This window comes from Mauremys mutica, chromosome 7, assembly GCF_020497125.1.
Source record: "Mauremys mutica isolate MM-2020 ecotype Southern chromosome 7, ASM2049712v1, whole genome shotgun sequence".
Classification (NCBI taxonomy): domain Eukaryota; kingdom Metazoa; phylum Chordata; order Testudines; family Geoemydidae; genus Mauremys; species Mauremys mutica.
In genome coordinates this window covers 33,535,337-33,554,888 of record NC_059078.1, presented here as the reverse complement: position 1 = coordinate 33,554,888, position 19,552 = coordinate 33,535,337, and the positions used below count along the sequence as shown (strand labels likewise).

The window sequence follows — 19,552 nt, the reverse complement described above, 5'->3', positions numbered from 1 at the left end:
GGACGGGGGGCTCCTGGTGGGGAGAAGGGCACTGGGGCGTGGGGGAGGGTTTTTCTTCTCTATGGGCTGATTTTGCTTCTGCTCAGAGAAGAGGGAGTCTGTCAACATCCATGAAGGGGATGGGAGCGGTTATCTGTTAATTGCCCCTGTCCTCTATGATGGGGGGACAGAGGGGCCTAGGGGTCTTGTTAATTGCCCCTACCCCAGGATGGGGGGTAGAGAGGAGTCTGTTAATTACTCCTGCTCTCCATGGTAGAGGGGTCAGTTAATTGCCCCCTATGATGGGGATGGGGGGGGATCTGTTAATTGTCCCAGCCACCCATGGATGGGCGATAGAGAGGGAGGTCTATTAGTTGCTCCTGCCCCCACCTCCGACACCCTGTGCACGTCCAGCGGCTAGAAGGGAATTCGGGCCGTATGGCTATTGAATCCTTAAGCCCGACTCCGTTAAGAGCCGCAAGCAGGAGCTCACATGGCTGGGCCCCAGGGTGGAAGAGGGGGAGCGAGAATGGACGAACAAGCCCGGGCACGGACTCGCAGTCACTCCCAAGGCCTCCCCGCCCGCCAGCCAAGGTGGGGGCCGGGCCCGGGGCTGCTATGGGAAGTGACCTGTCCCCAAGGGAGCTCCGGCTATATTTGGGGGGAGAATCTGCCCCTCACTGGGGGAAGGATTTGGATGGCATTTCACCCTCCCATGGGGTAATGGGGGCCTGTGCCCCCTACGCTGTATTCTGGGGGGTGCAGTGGGGTTATTTTACCCCTCGGGGTGTGTCTGGGGGTATTTGTCCCATAGTGCATTTGAGGGAGGGGCTAATGGGTTTTTGGCCCCCTGGTGCACGGCGGGGCCGAGGGGATATTTACCGTCTACTCCTCCTCTGAACCTAACTTCGTTCTACGAAATGTTTTGCCCGGGTCGGATCCAATCAGGAGCCCGGGGCCTTTGGCCCCGCCCCCACGTGACTCTTTCAAAACCAGCCCCTTTGTTTGAGCTGCTGTGTATGTACTGAAAGTCCCTGGCAAGAGGAGCCGGTGGCGGCTTCTGGGGGGTGCCTCTGTACGTCCAACTCCCCCATGGTGCGGGCAACTTATCGTCCCCCCAGCCTCCTCCCGATGCATGCGATTTACCAGCACTCCTGCTGCCGGTGGATGTAATTTACTCTCCCACCCATCCTGCCCACTGCATGCAATTTACCCCCCTCCCGGCATTCTGCTCCTGCTTGCGGTGCACACTTCCCTCTGCAGCTGCTGTACCCGGTGAGTCCTGGTTGCTGCACCTTCTTCCTCGCCCAGTCGATCCTGCCTCTGGTGCATACACTGCCCCCAGTTCTATTTTTTTCCTACCCCCGGTGTATGTACCTCCCCAGGAGCTGTGTCCCTAGCCCCTTCCCCGGTGCAAGCCCCCACCCTCGCTGATCGGTGCCGCTTGCCCCGGCGGTCCTCATGGCCCGCAGAGCTGTGCTGCCCTCCCTCTGGTCCGGGAGCGACCGAGTGCGGATCGGGGAGCGGCTTCAGGCCAGCCTCGCCGGGATCCTGGAGTTGGGGCTGCTGAGAGAGACGCAGAAGGGAACCGTGGAAAGCGCCCTAGGCATCGGGGAGCCCGCGGGGACTGTCCCAGGGGGGCAGCGACAGGTGAGAACGGAGGTGGGGGGGATGTATGGGCCAGGGGAGGGATTGTTGGGTGTAGTATGCGGGGTGGGGTGTGCTGGTGGCCTGTGATTTACAGGAGATTACATGATGTGGCCTTAAACTCTGTGACTCAGCGGGAGGGGCTGATTATGAGAGGGGGGGGAGTACAGGGGGCCAAGGGAGTGGAGCATGGGTAGCTGGGGTCCAAGTAGGGGAACTTGGGCTAAGTGTATGGGATGGGAGCACAGGGAGGGTGTGGGGGATGGGGATGACTCTGGGTTAGGAGTGGGATGTGGGAGAGGAACATGGGAGCTGGAGTAGGAGTGCGGGGGGAGCTATGGTTGGTGTAACTATGGTGTGATTGGAGGTGTGATGGTGCAAGACTGGGGGTGCGATATGGGGGCTGGGGCATGAGTGAGAGGGCAAAGGGGTATGCTGGAAGGGAAGGGCCAATGGTTGCTGTGACCATGGGGAGGTTGGTTGCAGGGTTATGGTCCAGGGGAGTCCTGGGGTGCCAGGATACAAGTGGGGAAGCTGGAGGGCTCAAGGGCTTTGAGCAGGTTGGCTTCCCCAGGACTCTGCCCTGGGATAGTGTGTGCTCCAGTTGGAGAAAAACATTCTTTTTGCAGCAAATGTGCCAGGAAAGCTCCCCAAATGCAACATCTTTCAGTCTGTGGAACAACCCTGGGGGCTGCCAGTGCTGACTCAAGCTGTGCCTCTCCAGCCCTATGCCCCACCTCTGGGAGTGGCTCAGAGGCTTAAGGGAAGGCACAAGAAACTCCAGTGTGGAGCACTATGTCCCTTAGGGGCAGGGTTGTGCCCTGAGGAGTCTGCATCCCTTATAACCTCTTCTCCTGTCTGACATACCTGGGCATGTTCCCATTATCCAAAGATGTGTCCAGCCCTTTTTTGAATCCTGCTAGGCTCTTGTCCCCAGTCATATATTGTGGCAGTGAGTTCCACAGATTAATTCAGTGCTTGTTTCCTTTCTTTGGTGTTAAATGTATTGCCTCTTTAATTTCGCTCAATGTCTCTTTGTTCCTGCATCAACTGTGGGGGGTGAATGGAGTCCCCAGTCTGCCTTCTCTATGCCAGTTACCATTTTGTGAACTCCCTGATGTCCCTTATCTGAACTAAACAGCCCCAGTCTCTTACTGAAGTCTCTACCTGTCTTCTAATTCTGGCTTGTATTTGCACCCCTCCCAATTCCACTTCCTCCTTTTTGTGCATAAAGTTTGTGTAGCAGCTCTCCGGCATGTGGAGGAGTTGGTAGGTTCATAGCCTGATGCTGGACAGTCTGTTTTGTGAGTTGTTTCTTATAAATTCTCTTTAGTCACTGCTTGAATGCAGCCACATCTGGTGTGGGCTGAGAAAGCTTATCCAACAGCACATTGCAATGCTGCTCAACAGCTTAGGAGAGGAAAAGGAAGGAAAAGAGATTCCATTATCCCTCTTAGACTGTCTCATCATATAGAATGTATGCAGTGTTGTAGTCATATTGGTCCTAGGATATTGGCGAGACAAGGTGGGGGAGGTAATATATTTTATTTGACCAACTTCTCTTGGTGAGAGAGACAAGCTTTTGAGCTTACACCGAGCTCTTCTTCAGGTCTGGGAAACGTACTCAGAGTGTCACTGCTAAGTACAAGGTGGAACAGATTGATTAGCGTAAGTAGTTACATATTTCAAGGCACCATTCAAGGTGAAGTGGCCTGTTAATGACTTATGCTAAACAATCTGTTCAGTCTTGTATTTAGCGGTGACGCTCTGAGGCCACGTCTACACTACAGAATTATAGAGCTACCACAAATAATTACTTCGCTTCTGGGTGTCTATGCCAGGGGTCGGCGACCTACGGCATGCGTGCCAAAGGTGGCATGCAAGCCGATTTTTACTAGCACGCTGCTGCCAGCCGGGGTCCCGGCCGCTGGTCCCGCTCAGCCCCCTGCCTGCCTGGGTGAATGGAATCCTAGGCCATCAGCGGGCTGAGCGGGGCTGACGGCCAGGACCCCACCTGGCAGGAGCCGGCAGCCAGAACTCCAGACCATCAGCTGGCTGAGCCACTCAGCCCGCCGCCGGTCTGGGGTTCCAGCCCCGCTCAGCCAGCTGCTGGTGTAGGGTTCTGGCTGCCAGCCCCTTGCCAGCCGGGGTCCCAGCCCAGCTCAGCCTGCTGCTGGCCTGAATGGATGGAACCCCAGGCCGGCAGCACCTGAGTGGGATCGGCGGCTGGGACCCCGGCTGGCAGGTCCTGCAGATGGAACTCCAGACCGGCAGCGCACTGAGCCGTTCAGCCGCTGCTGGTCTGGGGTTCCGTCTGCCGGCCCCTGCCAGAGGGGGTCCCTGCCTCCAGCCCCGTTCAGCCTGCTGCCAGTCTGGGGTTCTGTCAGGGGCCCCTGTAAATGTAAAATTTATTTTGGCATGGGAAACCTTAAATTACTGAAGACTTGGCACGCCACTTCTCCACGGTTGCCGACCCCTGGTCTATGCTTTGCGCTTTGTGTCTGTGGTGCATGTTCTCCCCAGGAGCACTTGTATCGATTATACTGTCAGCATAGGGCAGCTCCTGAAAGCCAGTAACAGTCGACATGAGCAGCACAATGTCTACACTGACACTGCATCGACTGACTACATCGACCGTGACTCTACGCCGCTTGTGGAGGTGGAGTTATTAATTCAGCATAGCGGGGTAGTTACATTGGCAGGAATGAAATTTAAGTATAGACACTTCCATAGTTAGGTTGACATAAGCTGCCTTGCCTCAACCTAACTCTGTAATGCAGACCAGACCTGAGTACATTTCCCAGACCTGAGGAAGAGCTCAGTGTAGCTTGAAAGCTTGTCTCTCTCCCCAGTGGATGTTGGTTCAATAGAAGATATTACCTCACCCATCTTGTCTCTTATCATATAGGAGGCAGCGTTTTGTGCCTCCCTCATCTGCCCTGTGCCACAGGACCTAACTAAGGGGTGGTGTGTGCTCTGCCATACTGGGGCTGCGCTGTTTGCGTTTCTCAGCCTGCTTTGTCTGAAATGGATGTGCCCTCGATTGTACAGTCAAAGCCCTAGGATGGGGGAGTTGGAGCCTTGTGGGGCTTCAGGGGAATTCTTGGCGTCTCTTCTGACCTCTGTTTGTACTGAGGCTGGGAGCTGAGCTGCAGGGAGGGGGATTCAGGCCTAGGCTGCTGACCTGGCCTTGGCAGGTTGGGCTCTGTGGATTTGGCTTGCCTGGAGGTGGGCGTTGGCTGGTCAGGCCCTGTGTGTATTAGAGGAAACAAACCACCTGTTGTTTACAGTCCTCACTTGCTTCCTGCCTGGCTATCCTCCCAGCCCAGGCCTGCGCTGGCGTGGGCAGTGCCAGCTTCTCCATCCCCTTCCTGGTGTCATTCAAGAGCAAATAGCAGAACCAGAGTCGTCTTCTAATGAGAAACGGGGGAAACGTCGACTAGCCAGCTCCAGTGTAAACTAACCCTGGGACAGGCAGCAGGCTGCTCCCTCCATCCCTGCCCTGCACACCTGGCATGCAGGGGGAGGGGAAATGGGGGGAGCGGCCCCAGGGCAGCCCGGCTGGTGCATGCCTGCTCATGCACAGTATTGCACACAGCTGTGCCTGTACTGCGGGGAAGAGGGTGTCTGAACAGCTGGGAGCCTGCGACCTGCCCCCTCCCAGGGACAGCAGTGAGGCCAGACCTGGCTTTCAGGGCCAGCCTGGCATAAGGCCAGCAGAGGCTTTGAATAACCAAATGAGTTGCGTGGAGGCATTGAGTCAGGGGCAGGTGGCAGAAATATCAGTGTGGTCTGGCTGTTCTCCAAGGTGCACGTGTGGACCCTCCAAGCACACCTGGGGCACGCCAGCAAGCCCCTGCCTGCGCGCCCCTCCCCCCAAACCTTGAAATCTTGTACATGCCCCCTCCGTTCTGCCTGTGTAGAGCATGTGTCTCTCCGCTTCAGTAGGTAAGATGGAGGCGGGGGGGGGGGGGGGGGCGCACACAAAGGCAACAGCTGCCCGGCCTGGGAGGGATGGAGCTGAGTGAAAGGCAGAAAGGGGCCTCCGGGCTCATGTTTCACTCCTGCCGCCAGCTTGGCTCTGGGGCCCTCCCCCCTCTTCCTCACAGCCTGCCCTAGCCTGGCTGTTAGTGGGGCTTGGGGGAAGTCCCATTCCCCCCTCCCATCCCCCCCCCACACCCGCACAGTCTGGGCCCTGCAGGAGAGGCCAGGCATGTGGGACAGTAGGGATGATGCTATGGAGCATGCTCCCTAATGCAACAGGTCACCCTGGCTGCTGCTGCTGGGGGCCGTGGGGCAAGGTCTGGGTGTATCTGGGGCCATGGGCTGGGGCGGGTTGGAGGGAGCAGCACCTGCTTCCATTGTGATTTCCCTCCACCCCTACCATATTGCCTCACTGTTTTTTTACCCTCTTGAACCCCAGGGTCCAATAAAACCTGAGCCAGCCCCTCCTCTTGGGGGGAAGCCACTGGGCCCCCCAGCTCCACGTCAGCCAGGATACAGATCTGCAAACATCTCTGGGGTAAGAATGACAGGGCCAGCCCCTCCCCCGCCCATGAAGGAAGGGGGATGGATGGGAGATTGAGGTAAAGTGCAGGGAACTGGGGAAGGTTGTGATCTTATCAGTACTTCTAATCATCAGCCTGGGGTCAAGGTGCATCATCTCTTGGCCTCCTGAACTCCTCACCTGGCTGTGGCTGCTGCTGCTTCCCAGTTCCTGGGGTGGGCAGGGAGGCCCCTGCCTGCCAAATCCTGTCCATCTGGGAGACAGCAATGATATGGGGGGAGGGAGCTAAGAGACTTTGTGCTGGGGGTGCAGTGGCCAGGTTGTACACCACCCTCACACCTGGGGGGAGATTGCGAGCAGCTTGCCCTCCCTTAGCCTCCCATCCATTGTGCCTCCGGGCTGTTTCCCAGCTAGGGATGTGTCTAAAGCTGCTGCTTGCCTAGTGGGTTGAGCACGCAGCTGTGTGCAGGACTCCTGGGTTCCCTTCTCAGCACTGCTGCTTGGTCTGTGCCACCTAGGGCAGGTTCTGTCTCTACCTGTCGCTGTAAGGGAGGTTGATGCTGCCTGACACCCCTGGGAGCTGTGGGGGCTAATGGGCAGGTTGCTCTGAGCCTGGGAAGCACCAACAGTAGCTTTGCAGAGCTCATTCAGCAGTGGACTCCCTTCTCCTTTGGGCAGCTGCTCTCTGGGGCAGGGCCGGGCTTCTGGCTCATTGGGGCAGTAGAGCCTAGACATGGCACACAAGCTGCAGCTTAGAATTGGTTTAAAACCTGATAGGGCTAAACCAGCACTGCACATGTGTGCGGACGCAGGAAACTGGTTCTGTCCCTTCAGCCTGCTCCTGTAAATGTGCCTCCAGCAGTGACACCACGCTGAGCCAGGTTTGAATCAGTGGGAGGCCACGCCTGCAGCACCAATTGGTACCGCAACGATTTAGTTCAACCTGTGCAACTTTCCGTGTGGACCAGAGCTTACTGGAGTGCAGTGCCAGCACAAAGGGTGGGAAGGGGCCTGCTCTCCAGGGGGTAGGAAGGGTCCTCTGCAGTGATGGGGGGGGGCACCTGATTTCCAAAGGGTTCCGGGGGTCTCTGTGGTGCCCAGAACAGCGACTGAAGGGAGCCTCCTCAAAGGGGGAGGGTTCTCTGTGTGATGGGGGCCCTGATCTCGCTCAGGTAGCAGGGTCTATTCAGTGCCCAGCAGGCCAGGAGGAGGGAGTCTGGGGCAGAGTTGGGGGGCTGTGCAGTGCCCAGTGCCATGGAGGAGGCCCAGTCGTAGTTGGGGATGTGCTCTGCCCAGCTCCTTGCAGAGACACAGGGCTGGGGCTGGCCCTGGATGCCAGGGCCCTGAGTGGCTGGTGGGTTTGGTAGCATCTCTCTGACTAACCCTGTTCATGCTTCTGCCACAGCAGGGATGGGGCAGCCTGGGGGCTAAGGAACCACTGCCCCCAGCTAAGCTGGACCGGAGCAAGTCTGAGGACCTGCTGGGCATCCCTGAGAAGCCATGTATCTCCTACTGCTCCTCCGAGAGCATTGACGTGGGGCACCAGGCCGGGAACAGGGACAGCAGAACGCCAGCGACGAGCCTGGCCTTGAGAACCGCTGGCTCCAGCGAGCAGTTGCTGCTCCCCAAGAGGCCCAGGGCACAGGCAGAGCCTAGCTTCACTGCACCAGAGACCTCAGAGGCCGACTCCAGGCCCAGCTCAGGTATGTCCAGCCGGGATATGGGCCCTGGCAACCAGGAGCGAGAAGGCACCAGGGCCTGCTCGTCCTGGGTGGCGTGTGATGCAAGCAGAGGCTCCGAGCTGGGCCATGTATCCCGTCAGGATCATCCTCTACAACCCAGAGTCCCTGGGACTTGTTAGTGGGGGACTCGGCGGGAGGAGAGGCCCATCCTGTTCGGGGCTGGCAGGGGGAGAGATAAGGACAACCGGTCCCCTGCAGTGAACCTCTCCTCTTGCCCCAGGGTTCTACGAGACCAGCGAGATGGGCTCCCTGTCCGACTCCTCCACGTCCATGCACAGCGAGTGCCCGGGGGGCTCGCACTGCAGCGTCGGTTCCCTCTCCCACCTCCCAGGCCTACGAGACAGTGGCTGTTCACGGCCACGCTCCACCGACGAGGCCACCGTCCGGCTTCTCGACCTCCGACTGCAACGGGTAATGGCACCCAATGCTCCCAGCAGTCCCCATGCTGCTGCCAGGAGACCAGTCTCAACAGGTAAGAAGGAAACAGCCGGCTCAGGATGCAGAGCCCTGCTGCCAACCACTAGGATCCTGGGAGTAACAAGGTGGGGACATCACCTTGAACCTGGCAGGGGGGAGCTGACTGATTCTGACTTCCCCATTCCCAAAGGGGCTCTGGACACCCTGCCAGGTGCCATTCATGCCCCCGGGCCAATGGCAGGGTCAGTGCAGGACTGTCCCATACCGCCTGTTCTCTGATCTTCTGCATCCCAGGCAGGGGTGGGCGCTGCCTGCTCCCCACTGCCTCACAGATACTCCAGGAGTATTTCGCTGAGTTGTCACAGATCTCAAGACCAGGAAAGTGCATTCTGATGGTCCAGGCTGGACAGCCTGGCCCAGGGACTCCTGTATGTAGCTTGCCACTCATGGCTGAGCTAGAGCATGCCTTCAAGGCCTGGTCTGCACTAGAAGGCCTCGGCGGTGTAAAACCCCACACCCTAACCAGTGTAGTTCGCCCCAGTGTGGCTGCAGTAATACCAGCATAAAGGTGCCATACCCCAGGAGAGTTTATTCCAAGAACAGCTAAACCAGGTCAGTGTAACCACATCCCCACTGGGGAAGAGAGGCTCTATGCTTTCACTACACCAGTGTGACTACAGTTAACAAGGCCTTAGAATCCTGGGCTTAATTTACAGCCCCCACCCCATGTCCCACTCTCCCTTGTGATGCGGAATCAACCATCTCCCTGGGTCTGTTAAATGGCTAATCACTCTCCCTTTTAACAATGTGCTTTCCATCTGGTCCGAGGCCAGGTCTGTGCTGGGAGCATGTTGCCGGTGTAGCTATCCCCATAGGCTGTCCCTGTGTACTACACCAGCAAAACACTCTGAGCGTGGCTGCACCTTAGACTTCCAAAACGGCTCTTGTGCCAGCGTAGTTTATTCCAGCCCCACCGAGCGCACGTAGCTCTACTAGCAAATGGCCTTTTTTGGGTGGCAAAACTACAGCTATGCTTGGGCTTTTGCTGGCACAGCTATGTTAAGTGAAGGATGATTTTTTTTTTTCATCCTTCTCCCTGACAGAGCTGTGCTGGCAAAAGCCCTAGTGTAGAGACAATTATATCAGCTAAAAAGGCCTCTTGCTGGGGAAACTGGTCTAAGCTGCACCTCCACTAGAAGGGACTGCTTTGGTAGCTATGCCTGTATATCTGTACCAGCCGACCCCTAGTGGGGACAAGGCCCTGGTCTCGAGGCAGGTTTTCAGCCCTCGACTTGTTCTCCTAGCTCTCCTCTCAACCCGCGTTGTTGCCCCGGGATCCCTGCCAGTGCCCGTGGTCACCCCCAGGTAACCATTTAGCCAAGCTGTGTCCAGCTCAGATACTGGGTCCAGTTTGGTACAGCCAAGCCCCATGTCATGCAGGGAATATTGGCCCAGGCACCTGTCTCTGATCCAGGGTGCCTGCTCTCTACTCTCTCCACAGGGGACCTGGAGTTCCTGCTGAGCCTGGGTGAGCTCTCTCCAGCCTTCCCTCCGAGCTTGCAGCTCCTGCAGTACAAGTGCGACCTGGTGTCCCGCAGCACCAGCGAGATCTACCACTACCCCAGCCCGCTGCATGCCGTGGCCTTGCAGAGCCCACTCTTTACCAGCGGCCTGTCCCGGGGCCCGTCCCAGGAGGACCTCAGCGAGCGGACAGCCATCCCCACTGTGCAGGAGGGCTCTTCCCGGAGTGGGACAGCCCCCTCCGAGGAGCAGCGCCAGGTCCAGCTGGACCGTTATATCGCCAAGCTGGTGCTGAGGTACAGGTGTCGATCGGCGGCTAGCCGCACAGAGCCTGGCTACCTGGTAGGGCACCAGAAGAGCCAGTCCATGTCATCGGTCTGTGGCTCCCCGCTGGGAGCTGGGCCGCTCCCCGGCTGGAAAATCCGCAGGCGCATTTCTACCTGCTCCCACCTCCGCTCTCCAGAGGGGCCTGACAGCTCCCAGGCCCTGGATGGCCCAGGAGGCCGGGGCTCCACTGCCTCCTCTGTGGGGTCCAGCGAGCGATCAATGGGGTTGCTCCTGGAGCAACTCTCACTGTGCCGGGAGCAGCCAGAGGGAGCCGGCTGGGCTGAGGCCTCGTCCTGTCGTCCCCATGTGGTCAGGGTCAAGGCCTCCTCCAGGAAGGCCCTTGGCACTGAGCGAGAGCGGCTGTACAAGGGCAAGCATGCCTCGCGGGAGTTGGTGAAGGCAGGCGAGGGTGCAGAGCGCAGCTGGCTCAGCCCGCGGGAGCTGCTTCGCAGGATCAGCCTCCGGCGCAGGCCAGCTCTCCGGGCAGAGGGCGGGAGCCGCTGCAGCTCAGAGGTGAACGTCCGCACGCCGAGGCCTGTGTATCGCTGCAGCTCCCAGCGCTGCCTGGAGCCCCCAGGGAGACAGAAGTGGGCATCCGTCCTGGAGATCTCCAGCCAGGCCCTGGGGAGGCCGAAAGCCGAGCCCTTCCCCCCACCAAGCCGCCAGCTGGCCTTCTCCACAGACTCCTGCTTCCCTGATGGCAGCCAGCTGGAGCTGCAGCCACAGCGGGCTGAGGGCAGCAGTGCCTCCAGCCTCAGTGAGGTAGATGCTGTCAGCCTGAATGGGGATTGGCGACTGCGGCAACTAGGCCCACCCAGGGCCTGCCCGCTCCATGCCTCTGCCACACTGGATTCCAGCAACATGGCCATGGCCAGCTTCAAACTACACAGGACTCGCTCCTTCAAGGAGCTGAAGAGGATGGTGAGCCGTTCCCTCAGGCCTCTGGCTCCCAAGGCCAGCGGAGCCTCCAAGTGACCTCCTCTAGCTGCAGGCTGCTCCCAAAAGCCATGTGGCAAAAACCCCAGTTAGCCCCATCCTTTGGAGGGGGACCCCGTTTACTGGGACTGCAAGCTCTGCCTGCCTCCTCCCCATGGAATCTTCACCGTCCCCTCTTCATGTCTCTTCTCTGTGGAATTGGCAGGGCCTGGTGCTTCACCCACCCTGATCGCCAACAAGTTGCAGAGGCGATTTAGAATCAGCCCCTGCCCTAACGCTGGCAGAACTGCAGTGACAAGGCTGGCACAGGGGCACCCTCTCCCTACAATATGGACAGGCCAGAGCAGCCTTCTCCCTGAGAGGCAGGGAGCTTGAAATGGCCCCCCAACTTCTACGGGTGGGAGGGGGCAGGAGCCACACTGGGCTCTAAGGACTGTATCTGGGCCCCTAGTGTGGGCTTGAAATCAAATGTTCATCAGGTACCATGGGCCCCTGCGTCTCCCATAACCTAGGTGTGTCTGGGTGCTGTTGTCTGCCCAGCTGCGGCGGGCAGGTGCTCTGTGTAGGCGGGTCTGCCCAGCTTGGCTGCACCAAGGAGCCTCATTGCTGGTGTCAATTCTAAGTGGGGGAAAAAAAAATAAAAAACAAATGTGAAGGATTTGGAGGGTGTTTTAGAACCGGGGGGGGGAAGGTGTCTGCTGGACTGGGAAGGGCAGGACCTCATTGCCCCCTGCAGTGCCCCACTCCAGTGTTAAATGCTGGCCAAGGCGGCAGCGGGCTCGCTCGCGCTCTCTCTCTGTGCATAGGCTGTTTTATGAGCATGGGTGCTCACATGCAACCCTTCCCTGCCTGTTACAGCCAAGCCCTGTATTTCATTAGCTGCTGTGGCCTTAGCCTGGGCTGGGGGTGCAACCCAGTCGGCTGTTGACAAAATCCCTGTGCACTCCCTATCTTAATGCCCCCATCTTACTGGAGGAGAGAGGATAGGATCCTTGCTGTTGTTGGGAGGACTTACCCTAAGGGCAGCATTTAGAATAAGTCCAGGCAGTACCTGTGTAATGACAGCTGGGGGCTGTGAACGGGTCCCCCTGCTCTATTTCATGCTGCTGCTGCTTGTTAGATGCTACTCGTATTAACCCCATGCCAGCTGCCTCCATGCTAATAACTCCCCCTCAGAGCCCAGCACTTGTCCCTGAAGCTGGGAGCAACCCCCAGCTGGAAGGTGCTTCTCTAGGTGAAATTCAGTAGCCTCAGCCTGTGCATCACATGGGGTTTACCAGGTGTGTGGGCCCAGGGGCTGGCCTGCACAGGAGAGATCTTCCACTGCTTTCTCACAGGCTCTCTGCACCCTGTGGCTTGGCCTTCCTGGCCCTTGCTTCATCACTCCTGCTGGTGCCCTGTTGGCTTGTGCATTAATTCTGGGCCTAGGAGGGAGAGGAGAAAGACCCACCAACAGTAGTGCTGCCCTCCCTGAACCTCTCACCTGCCATATCCCTTTCTTGGGGAGGGGTTGGCTGTTGCTCTTGGAGAAAAGGGAATAAGCAAGGGGGTAGTAAAGGGTTGGCCCGATTACTGCGTGAGGTAGAGTCACAGACTGTTTAAGGCCACAGCAGGCAACTGGATCATCAGGCATGAGGCACCAACTAGAGCAGTTCACTCAGTTCCCCCTGCATTGAATCCAATACCTCTTGGGTTTGACTAAAGCATCTTCCAGACAGGCCACCTGAGAGTCTGGAAACCTCAGGAGATGGAGGAATCTACTCCCTACTTGGGAGTTGTTCCAGTGGTAAATCACCCTCCCTGGGAAAAATGTGGCTCTTAATCAAGTAACCTGTCTCTTTACTAAACAGAGCAAGCGCCATCAGTTTCTCTGGGTTAGGCACCTCGCCCTCAAATAGAGTCTGTGGCTCTTCCCTGCATGCCGGCCAGGGCACTGCTCAAAATGTGCATCGCAAAACTGGATGCAGGATTCTGGGATCAGTCTCCCCAAGGCCACAGCTAGGCAGCTTGTTGGGCATATAGAGGGGAGTGGGGCCTTTCTGAGATATTGTGTAATGACCTACCGGGCTCTGCTACAGCTGCAATACCTTCTCCATTTCATAGGGCTGCAGGGGCTGGAAAGAAGCATCCACTTCTCCAGTCAGTTGTTATCTTGCCCTGTTCTGCACCACACAGAGAAGAGAGAGAACTTGGCCCTGGCATGAGCCATGGCACCTGCTTCACAGTGGCACAGCCAGCAAGGGCAGGAGAGTCGCTTACCTGCTCAAGAAGGGAACTAGGGATGTCCCAGGCTTGGATTTGGCCAGGGCAGACTGAGCACAATGAATGCAAGGACTGGGCTGTGCAATGACAGGTACAATGCAGAGGCCTTGGCTACATACAAACTGGTTGAACTAAAGTGCAGCAAGACCCTGGGTGGAGTGCTCTTGGCAGCTCCTAATCTGCTTCAGCTGCACTGAAATGAGTGTCCACATGGAGCTCTTCAGCTGTTCAAGTGAACCTGTCTTCACTGGTGTTGCCCTCTGTGCAGACAGGCTCCCTGGGGGCCCTCCTCAGGCATGGCCTACAAGCCTGGCAGATCAATGGGCCCAGCTGGCCTGAGACTCTATGCCCCATGGCATAGTTTATAATGAGACTCCTTCCTCAGCTGCAACAACCCCCTCTCCCCCTGCCAGAGGGATCGATCTGGGCAGCAGCTTAGTTCCGCCACCCCCTCCTCCTCTGTCCCCCATATCCCAGGCTGCCACCCCCACTCTGGTCCTTGGGGTGCTCCTGGCCCAAGCCATCTGCCCGGCCATAGATGGCACCCCAGTCGAGGCCACCAAGCCCCTCAGGGCGACAGCCAGTGCCAAGCAGCTAGGCCCTGAGCCTGGGGGCATGCTCTCCACCTCCCAGGCGGAGCGGTTGCCCTCCCCTCTGGGGGGAGGGGCTGAAGATTCCACCATGCTGCACGGTCCACCGTGGCTGCAGGTGATGCGCTTGCTGCGACGCCTGTGCCTGGTGTCAGTGAGGACCAGCCTCCTCAGCCCCAAACCGTGGTCAAGAGGTGCCGCACCCCTGTAGTTTGGGTGCCAGGGACCTTGGACCCATTCTGTCCCCGTTCCCACCCCAGCCCCTGCTCATAACCCTGCTCCTGTCCCCACTCCCACCCCAGCCCCTGATCCTGGCCTTGTTTAAAACAAAACAATCTTCCTGTAGTCCCTAGTGATCTTCCTCAGGCAATCCCACAGCCTTATCTAGCCCCAGGAGCCCGGGCTGCAGGTTACTTGGCCATGACCCCAGTCACAGCCTCACACCCCTGTGCTCTTATCTCCCTGGGGCAGATGCCAAGACGAGGGGTGGTGGGGCAGGTCCCTGCTCCTGGCTGGGCTGGATCAGCTTGTCACCTGAGAAACCTGCACTTCCTACCCGCAGTGGATCCCTGGCTCTTCCCTCCTGCCCCTCCGCCCTCGGGGGCTGACTCTAGCAGGCCAGGTCGGGGGAGGGGGCTTTGTTCACGCTGCTGCACCAGGCACGCCAGTGCAGGAGGCTAAGCTCAGCACTTGGGACAGAGGTGGCTGGGGGTCACCCTTGGGATGGAGCAGCCCCATGCACGGGCCTCACTGTAGTACTCTTTAGCCTGGGCCCTGGGGCTGAGAAGCTGGGGCAGCACCAGCAGTTTGCTGGTGACTTGGTGTTTGCACATTGCAGGGAGAGGAGGGACAAGAGCAAGGGGGGAAGCTGAGAAGAATCAACAGCCCCATTTCCCAGCTGTCAGCAGCCTGGGGGGAGCTGTTTGCTTAAGCCGCAGGGAGGAGCCAGGGCGTGTGGATGGCAGAAATGAAGGATGTTTGCTAGGATGGGAGGGCTGGGGGAGGAGGAGTCAGGCTTGTTGCAGGACCTGACAAAATCAAGCCCTTGGGAAAGAAGACATGAGCCCCCCAGAGCAGATCTCCCACCTGGCTGCTTGGAATGAGCCAGACAGTGTGGGCTCCAGGCCCAGCTCTGATATGAGCAGCCAAAATGTCAAAACCTGAAATGCAGCTGCCCCCACCCCTCATTTCTATCTGAACAGCCGTTGTTGGGGCCTCAGGGGAGCACAGCGTGGGGAGGGGTACGATGCACCTCTGCAGTGTGGGGCATAGTGCAGGCACCAGTGCAGCGTGTGCCCTGTCCATGGGATAAGCCACCTCCCTGCACAGTCCCAGTCTAATCCAGGCCCCTCTGCAGCGTGCAGATGAGGCCCAGCGTAAAGCTTGCAGTCGCTGCACGAGCCCCAGTGCTGCAGGCAGCTGGCTGCAGACGGGGTGAGGAGAGTGGAAATTACTTGTTTGTAAGAGCCAGAAGGGGCCAGGGTCCCAGGTGGGGTGAGGTCATGTGGCTCAGGATGCCAAGCTCCGCTCAGGATAGAAATGACCCAGCTACGATCACTATGGAAATTAGACCAATAGCAGCAGAGCAGGGGGTTAACTTCCCTGAAACAGCCCCCTGCTCCCCAAGTGCTCCCTCTGAAGGAGAGCCCAGGCAGGGAAGGGTCAGACACACACACACAATGCAGAGAGACAGGTCACTTTATGAAGAGGGCCAGCAGGGTGACAGAACTAATGATCCAGCCCATGCTCCCTGTCTCTGGCACCACAACCATGGGGTGGTTGAGCCTGTGCAGTTCTGACTCTGGGAATGCCCAGGCCCTAGGGAGCAACAGAGAGGACACTGCTCTGCAGACAAGAGAAAGGGGAGCAGTCCAAGCAGGTCCTAGCCACCTGCCTGGGGTTTCCCCTCTAGCAACCCAGGTCCCAAGTGACCTCATGGGTCCTATGCCATCAAGGGAAAGCCCTGGTGTTATGTCAGTGGGGGTGTCCCTGTGGCCCGGCAGTCTGTCCAGGAAAGGGTGGTGCATCCATGTGGCCCTGGAGTTCTGTCCAGGAAAGGAAGGTGGATCCATGTGGCCCTGGTGGTATCTGGTGGGGGGAGCCTTGATTTCGCTAGCTGAACATCCCCATGTAGAGCTGCTTCTCCTTCTGGTGGTAGGTGCTGAGCTGGGACTCTGTCAGCTGCAGGTACCGCTTGACATTGGCGTCTCCATGGAGCAGAGGAGAGAGACGGGACAGGCCAAGGTGTGAGCTGAATGCCCAAACTCATCCCCTCCCCTTATGGCCTGTTCCCACAGGTTGAAGTGTTAAGCCAGCCTCCTCCTGTGCCCTGATCTCAGTACTCCCTACCCCAGCATCCTCCACCAGCACAAAGCCAGGCACCTGTTGCTAATGCCCCTGCAGCTGAAGAGCTGCTCCCCACTCCAGAGGTGTCCTCCCTGCCCACCCACGGAGATATCACCAATACCCTCTACTCACGCCCAGACGTTTACCTGCTGCCAACGCTACTGCAGACAACAGCTGTCCCCTGCCCCCAAGACATGTCCCTGCTGCCTACCCCCCGAGAGGTGTCTGTCAACAGTGCTGTTGTAGCTGGGCAGCTGTCCTGCTGCCCCTGCCCCCACTGCCCTTAGGCTTGGCGTCACCCTCGGGATGGGGTGCACCAGGACAGCTCCCCTGCTGTGTGGAGACAGGGCCCTGATTCTTCCCAAGCAAGGCTGACTCTCCCAGTCCCCCCGCCTCCATGAGCGACCCTGCCCCAGCTCACCTCGGGGCTGGCTGCATGAGGCCGCCATGAGATAGTGCCGGGCCTGGTCATAGTCCCGCAGGTGGTAGGCGGCCACGCCGGCGCGGTACAGGGCCTTGGGGTTCTCAGGCTGCCTCTCCAACACCTTGAGGCTGTACTCCTTCACCCGCTCATAGTTCACTGGCTCCATGTGGAGCAAGCAGGCTGGGGGGAGGGGGGGGAGGAACAGCACCAGTGAGACAGTGCAAGGGGGCAGGGAGGGTCACTGCTGTAACAGCACAGTGGCATCACTACCACAAGACTGGCACGCATAGATGGAAATAGTGGTGGCAGATCCAGGGCTCAAGTGGCTCATGGGGTGGAGGGAGATGGCGGTGGAGGTGGCACCCACGGGGCCAAATAGCCCATGGAGGGCAGGGGGTGGGGGGGTGGGAGGGAGTGCCAACCAGAGGATGAAGGAGCCCACAAGCAGGGCGTGGTGGGGGGAGGGTGCACGGCAGGGTGTCACAAAGAAGGTTGCACTGCAATGTCACTGGGGAGCTGGGACACCCCTGGAGGACACAGTGGTGATGTCACAAGAAGGCAGCCACCCCCCCGCCCCATACCAGCCAGGTTGTTGTAGCAGTCGGTCTGGGTGCCGTGCAGTGCCCTCTCCTGCTCAGGCGTCACTGGCGGCTGCTCGCGCCCGAAGGCCTGCAGGGGAGAGGGTACACTGGGGTCCAGCCCTCGCAACTGCAGCAGTGCCCGGTGGTAGCGGCTCACGGCATCCCTGAAGAGCCCCTCCTTGTAGCACCGGTTCCCGTCCTCTTTGAACCTCTGGGCCTGCTGGAGCCGCTGGTCCATGGCCTCCCCTGAAGAGCCCTGCACAGAGAGGTGCAGCTGCAAACAGACTCTTCCCAGGAGACATCGTCTTCCCAAACTGACTCGCCTGCCCAAACACCACGTCCTCTCCATGCACCTGGCTCTGGAGAGGGGGAGCAGCTAGAACCGTACACGGCACCACGGAGGAGGTGTGCGTGGGCCAGGGTCTCCCAGGAAAGCAGGGCCAAGTGTCCAGTGCCCTGGGGTGTTTAATGATCACAGGTAATAATCAGGGCTCAGCTCTATAGGGAGGGGCCTTCTTCTCTTCTCCCCAGTGCAGGACTCTGCTCTATAGGGAGGGCGCAGGGTTTGCTGCCAGCTAGGGGGATGCATGGAGCTATGGGGCTCAGAGCTATAGGGAGGGTGCATGGTGTAGGGGTCAGCGTTATAGAAGGGGGCTGTTGGAAAAGGGGCTCGGTGCTCGAGGGGGGTGCATGGAGCTGCACCGTTTGGGGGGCACGGGGCTATGGAAGGGCTGCGGGGCTCCGCGTCCTGTCTCGGGGCAAAGGCCGCGCTGCGGCTGGTACCTGCGCAGCCATCCGGGCAGCCGCTCCAGGACCCCGCGCGCAGAGACCGATCCGATGCCGCCTCGCTCAGCAGCCGCGGCCGAGCTCCATGCTGCTTCCTGCCCGGCCCAGGAAGCGCGACCGGCCGCGCTGGGCAGGGAGATCAGGCACCATGTGACTGGGCGCCGCGCAGGGCCGGGGAGCCGAGCCCCCGGCAGCAGCCTCCGCTGCCCCAAGAGCTGGGCGGGGCCGGCTGGTGCCATGGCCGGGGGCTGCCTTGGGCGTGCTGGGCCGAGCCCCCGCCAGTCTCTCCCGCTCCTGCGCAGTGGCGCTGTCCGGCCCTCCGCCGCTCGGGGGCGCTCACATCCCGCGGTGGGGAGTCGGGCAGGCGGCAGCCTTTGCCTGCAGGCAACCACCGCCCCAAATGCCGGGAGGGACCCCACTGGTGCAAGGGCTGCAGGACTCCTGTGCCGCCAGCAGGCACCTGGGGGAGCCCTCATCCCAGCGGGGAGCCTGCAGAAGGGCTGTGACTCTGGGGGTACCCCCTACTGCAAACCTCCAAGGAGGGGGTTCTGGGATCTCTGGCCGAGTTGTAGGGGGAGGCGGACTGGGGCCCCTTGACTACGGACTGGCAGGGGAGGCTACTGGCAGGGAGGGCTGGTGGCAGGGTGCCTCAACTTAGAGCTCTCTTCCCTGTCCCTGGTCCTCCTCCACCGGCACTGAGTGACCTTCTGGGGATGCAACAAAGACTGTTTCCACCCCAGGTGTTTGGGGAAAGCTGTGGGTTGGAGAAGTTTTGGATTAAATGATCTATGCTCCATCCCCATACATATCTGTCTCTCCATCCAGCCATTTGTCTGTTTTATATAGCTGCCCATCACCGTGTATCTGAGGACCTTCCAGGTAAAATCAATAGCAGTAGCAAAGTCCCTAGTAGGCTTCATGAAATCTCTGGCATTCTCCATTTTGGGGGCAAAATTTCTGTTAGTTAATGATGTGTGGAGGCAGGAACAGCTGTCTTCTCTTCTATGGTATACTGACTCCACCTAAGGGATTGTCCATACCAGGGGTCAGCAACCTTTCAGAAGTGGTGTGCCGAGTCTTCATTTATTCACTCTAATTTAAGGTTTCACGTGCCAGTAATACATTTTAACGTTTTTAGAAGGTCTCTTTCTACAAGTCTATAACATATAACTAAACTATTGTTGTATATAAAGTAAATAAGGTTTTTTAAATGTTTAAGAAGCTTCATTTACAATTAAATTAAAATACAGCGTCCCCTGGACTGGTGGCCAGGACCCAGGCAGTGTGAATGCCACTGAAAATCAGCTCACGTGCCACCTTTGGCATGCGTGCCATAGGTTGCCTACCCCTGATCCATACAGAGGTCTTTGTAAATCTAAATAAATAGAGAATAATACTGTATTGTAATGACTGGCAGGAACTTCTCTGGAACAGTGTGCTCATTTCTGATCATCCCCACCCCTAAAGAGAGCAGAAACAGAAAATGT

General features: G+C 58.6%; 2 protein-coding genes across 7 annotated transcripts; one reads left to right on the top strand and one right to left on the bottom strand.

Moving 5' to 3' along the window:
* The first annotated feature begins 52 nt into the window (after nt 1–52).
* On the top strand, nt 53–14,564 carry LOC123374363 (dapper homolog 2-like). Of its 6 annotated transcripts, none has more exons than XM_045024245.1 (6): nt 53–573; nt 1,365–1,629; nt 6,050–6,148; nt 7,539–7,836; nt 8,096–8,347; nt 9,794–14,564. In XM_045024245.1, the coding sequence occupies exons 2-6, from the start codon at nt 1,441–1,443 to the stop codon at nt 11,113–11,115; spliced, it is 2,160 nt and encodes a 719-aa protein (XP_044880180.1). In that variant the 5' UTR covers nt 53–573; nt 1,365–1,440; the 3' UTR covers nt 11,116–14,564. The 6 variants fall into 6 exon arrangements, with proteins under 6 accessions (XP_044880180.1, XP_044880179.1, XP_044880181.1 ...); XM_045024244.1 differs by lacking the exon at nt 53–573 and adding an exon at nt 623–1,254 and having other exon boundaries at nt 9,794–14,563; XM_045024246.1 differs by lacking the exon at nt 53–573 and having other exon boundaries at nt 623–1,629; nt 7,542–7,836; nt 9,794–14,563.
* TTC9C (tetratricopeptide repeat domain 9C) lies at nt 14,257–18,296 on the bottom strand. The gene is made up of 4 exons (XM_045024249.1): nt 18,063–18,296; nt 17,280–17,535; nt 16,696–16,878; nt 14,257–16,135 (listed from the first exon to the last, which is right to left on the bottom strand). Exons 1-4 carry the CDS (start codon nt 18,072–18,074, stop codon nt 16,041–16,043), a joined length of 546 nt encoding a protein of 181 aa, XP_044880184.1. The 5' UTR covers nt 18,075–18,296; the 3' UTR covers nt 14,257–16,040.
* Nucleotides 18,297–19,552: the final 1,256 nt, after the last annotated feature.

Excerpts from the sequence above, each read along its gene's own strand:
- TTC9C (XM_045024249.1), bottom strand. Across the intron at positions 16,879-17,279 it reads CTGCTACAACAACCTGGCTG|CCTGCTTGCTCCACATGGAG; the intron begins GTATGGGGCGGG and ends CCCTCCCCCCAG. Across the intron at positions 16,136-16,695 it reads CTCATGCAGCCAGCCCCGAG|ACGCCAATGTCAAGCGGTAC; the intron begins GTGAGCTGGGGC and ends TGCTCCATGGAG.
- LOC123374363 (XM_045024245.1), top strand. The coding sequence starts at position 1,441 with ATGGCCCGCAGAGCTGTGCTGCCCTCCCTCTGGTCCGGGAGCGACCGA. Across the intron at positions 6,149-7,538 it reads GATCTGCAAACATCTCTGGG|CAGGGATGGGGCAGCCTGGG; the intron begins GTAAGAATGACA and ends CTTCTGCCACAG. Across the intron at positions 8,348-9,793 it reads CAGGAGACCAGTCTCAACAG|GGGACCTGGAGTTCCTGCTG; the intron begins GTAAGAAGGAAA and ends CTCTCTCCACAG.